Source organism: Capricornis sumatraensis, chromosome 10 (assembly GCF_032405125.1).
Source record: "Capricornis sumatraensis isolate serow.1 chromosome 10, serow.2, whole genome shotgun sequence".
NCBI classification, from domain to species: Eukaryota; Metazoa; Chordata; class Mammalia; order Artiodactyla; family Bovidae; genus Capricornis; species Capricornis sumatraensis.
Window position 1 is genome coordinate 1344405 of NC_091078.1, and position 3084 is coordinate 1347488.

At 46.1% G+C, this 3084-nt stretch overlaps 1 protein-coding gene across 1 annotated transcript; it reads right to left on the minus strand.

The window, feature by feature from the left end:
• Positions 1–292: 292 nt before the first annotated feature.
• On the minus strand, positions 293–1249 carry LOC138087274 (olfactory receptor 6C75-like). Its single transcript, XM_068982283.1, has one exon. It carries the CDS (start codon positions 1247–1249, stop codon positions 293–295), a length of 957 nt encoding a protein of 318 aa, XP_068838384.1.
• Between the last annotated feature and the right edge of the window lie 1835 nt (positions 1250–3084).

Consider the following 3084-nt stretch of genomic DNA (forward strand, 5'->3'; position numbering starts at 1 on the left):
CCCCTGGGTTGGGATGCCACGGGGGAGGAAATGGCAGCTTACTCCAGTATTCTTGCCCAGGAAATCCCACGGACAGACGAGCCTGGTGGGCTACAGTACATGGGGTCACAAACAACGTGACCGAGCGACTGAGCGCAAACACGAGATCAAATTGCAGAATAAAGACGGTGCCCATCCAACCGAAGAGCAGCGCAGGCTGAACCACCAGACGGGGAGCTGCTCGAGGACGGACCTTGCCAATGGGGGGAAGCTGAACTAGAGGGTCAAGAGGACCCACTTAGCCTCCAAAGATCTACTTCTGCAACCTCACCCTAGACAGTGTGTCCCTCAGAGCCTGGCGGACCTGCTTGTTCCTCAGGGTGTAGGTGACAGGGTTCAGCAGTGGGGTCACCACTGCGTTCACAAGGGCAGCCTCCTTGTTGGAGTCCAGCCTGCTCACCTGCTTCGGTTTCAGGTAAATAAACACACAGCTGCCGTACATCAGAGAGAGGACACTGAGGTGAGAGGAGCAGGTGGAGAAAGCTTTCTGTCGCTCCTTGGCTGATGGGAGTCTCAGGATTGTGGCTACCATGTTGTTGTATGCAGTGATGGTTACAATGAGGGGTGTCGAAAGGATAAACAAAGCAAGGCCAAAGGCCAACATTTCAATAGACCTGATGTCAGAACAAGGGAGATTAATCAAGGGCCCCAAATCACAGAAGAAGTGAGGAATGACATGGGAGCCACAGAGGGATAACTGAGAAAGCTTTGTAACTGGAACCACCATGAGGGAGAACCCCAAAACTAGGCAGGCAGTGGCCAGAAGGGAACACATCCTTGGGTTCATGATGGTTGCATAATAAAGACGCTTGCAAATGGCCATGTACCGATCCAAGGATAATACGGCCATTAGGAAGAAAACAGCTGCTCCCAGGAAAAGAAAGACAAAGGCTTGTGTGATGCAGGCAGCAAAGGAAATTTTTTGCCTCCCCAGCAGAAAGATGGCCAGCAATTTAGGAATAACGGTGGTTGTAAAGCAGCATTCTAAAAAGGAAAAACTGCCGAGGAAGAAGTACATGGGTGTCTGGAGGTGATGGTCAGCCCAGGTGATGGTGATGACGAGCGTGTTTCCTGTAACGGAGGCCAGGTACGTCAGCAGGTGCGCCGGGAAGAGGACCTTCCCCAGGTGCTGGACGGCAGGAAACCCCTCAAGCGTGAGTTCCGGAGCTGCTGTCCTGTTTCTCGCATCCCCCACGCATGACTTTTCCATTTCTTCAATAAACTCTCTGCATTATGCAGTGTCATGACTAAGGAATGAGGAACCTTGTTTTATTACATAAGTAAAATAATGTAGGCATGGTGACTAGATGTGTTTATTATTTTAAACATGATATTTCATGTATAGTTTTTGTCCGTTAATAAGTATATATAAGCGATTTCTATCTTTGATTATGTTTACGGAGACACAGCCTAAAATCTTGGATAAACGAGAACTGCATGTAGCTACAAGTTTTCATAAAATCATTTTAACAGTGCTAGTCATTTTCCTAAATAGTCTGTTGCCAAGCAGAAAAAACGTCCTTTTGGTTGTGTATCTACTTACGCAGCATATTCCTGGTGAGATCTCTCTCGTACCGTGCATCTCAAGGTGAATATGGCAAAAGGGCAACTATAGCCTTAAAAACTCATGGTGATGGAGTCTGTCACTGCACACGAAAAAATCCCCCTTGACGTACTCAGAATTTGACATCTGTATTTACAGCATCACTTGCAGGAGAATTTCTGGTGGTCGGAGTCTCAGCTTTCTAAAGTGAGTCAGGTTAGAAGAGTTAACAGACAGACTCTGATCAGATTGTTGGAGATCCAATCAAGGCCAGTTTCCTACAAACTCTGAGACTAGCTAGTAAAAGAGGAGAATTTTTCCTCTGCCCTGTGCAGGCTTCCCAGGTGACGCTATGGGAAAGAACTCGCCTGCCAATGCAGGCAGTGTAAGAGGCGCAGGTTTCCTGAATCCCTGAATCCCTGAATCAGGAAGATCCTCTGGAGGAGGGCATGGCAGCCCTAGAGAATCCCATGGACAGTGAAACCTTGCAGGCTACAGTACGTAGGGTCGCAAAGAGTCAGACACAACTGAAGCGACTTCACACACACAGCGGTCAGTCTAGGGGAGAATCAATATCTCCTGACCTGTTCAGTTTATATATTTGGGGAAACTTGGGCTTCCCTGGTGGCTCATATGGTAAAAAATAAATAAATAAATAAATCTGCCTGCAATGCAGACCCAGATTTGATCCCTGGGTTGGGAAGATCTCTGGAGAAGGACATGGCAACCCACTGCAGTATTCTTGCCTGAAGAATTCCATGGATAGAGGAGTCTGGCAGGCTACAGTCCGTGGGGGTCACAAAGAATCAATCACGACTGAGTGACTAACACTTTCACTCAGGGTGAGGACAAAAAGGGAGTGCTTGCTTTGACTCCTGCAATTATTTTCTAATTCATTTTCTCTCCAATTGTCTACCTAAATAAAATAACACCTTTCACTCTTTAATCCATAAATTTCTCTTATGTGAGCCTTTCTCACGCAATTAATGTTCATCTTTGATCTCTGAACTAGCCATGTGATACAGCCCTGTGTGTAAGCTCAGCTTAAAGAGAAGCAGACTTTGCTTTGGTTTAAAATAAATAAATTACAAAATCAGCCAGTCACACTCAGGTCATGTACTCACCAACATGCAACGAACAGTAACCAGAGACTCGTCCTCTCCTCTTGTAACAAAGGAAGGTGCTGGTTTAGGCAGAAGGAAGGGAGGAAAGAAAAAGAAAGAAAGGCATAAAGGAAGGAAAGAGGGAGAGAGAAGAAAGGAAGGAAGGAGGGGAGAAGAGAGGGAAACACCTGCATTTGAAATAACCCTAATTTGCCCCAGAGAAAATTTCAACATGTGTATCATGTCTGCTAAGCATTCTTCTTCATATGAATCCAGAGTTTTCCAAAATTGGGATAAACCAAAGTGACAGTTCCATGGCAATCTTTCCTGATGAAATTCTGGGAAAGAAAGAAGAGCACATATTGCCGTTGAGACTCTACTGGAATCTGGGAGTGAGTT

What these genes read in the sequence shown, in the direction of transcription:
- LOC138087274 (XM_068982283.1), bottom strand. Translation starts at nt 1,249, where the DNA reads ATGGAAAAGTCATGCGTGGGGGATGCGAGAAACAGGACAGCAGCTCCG.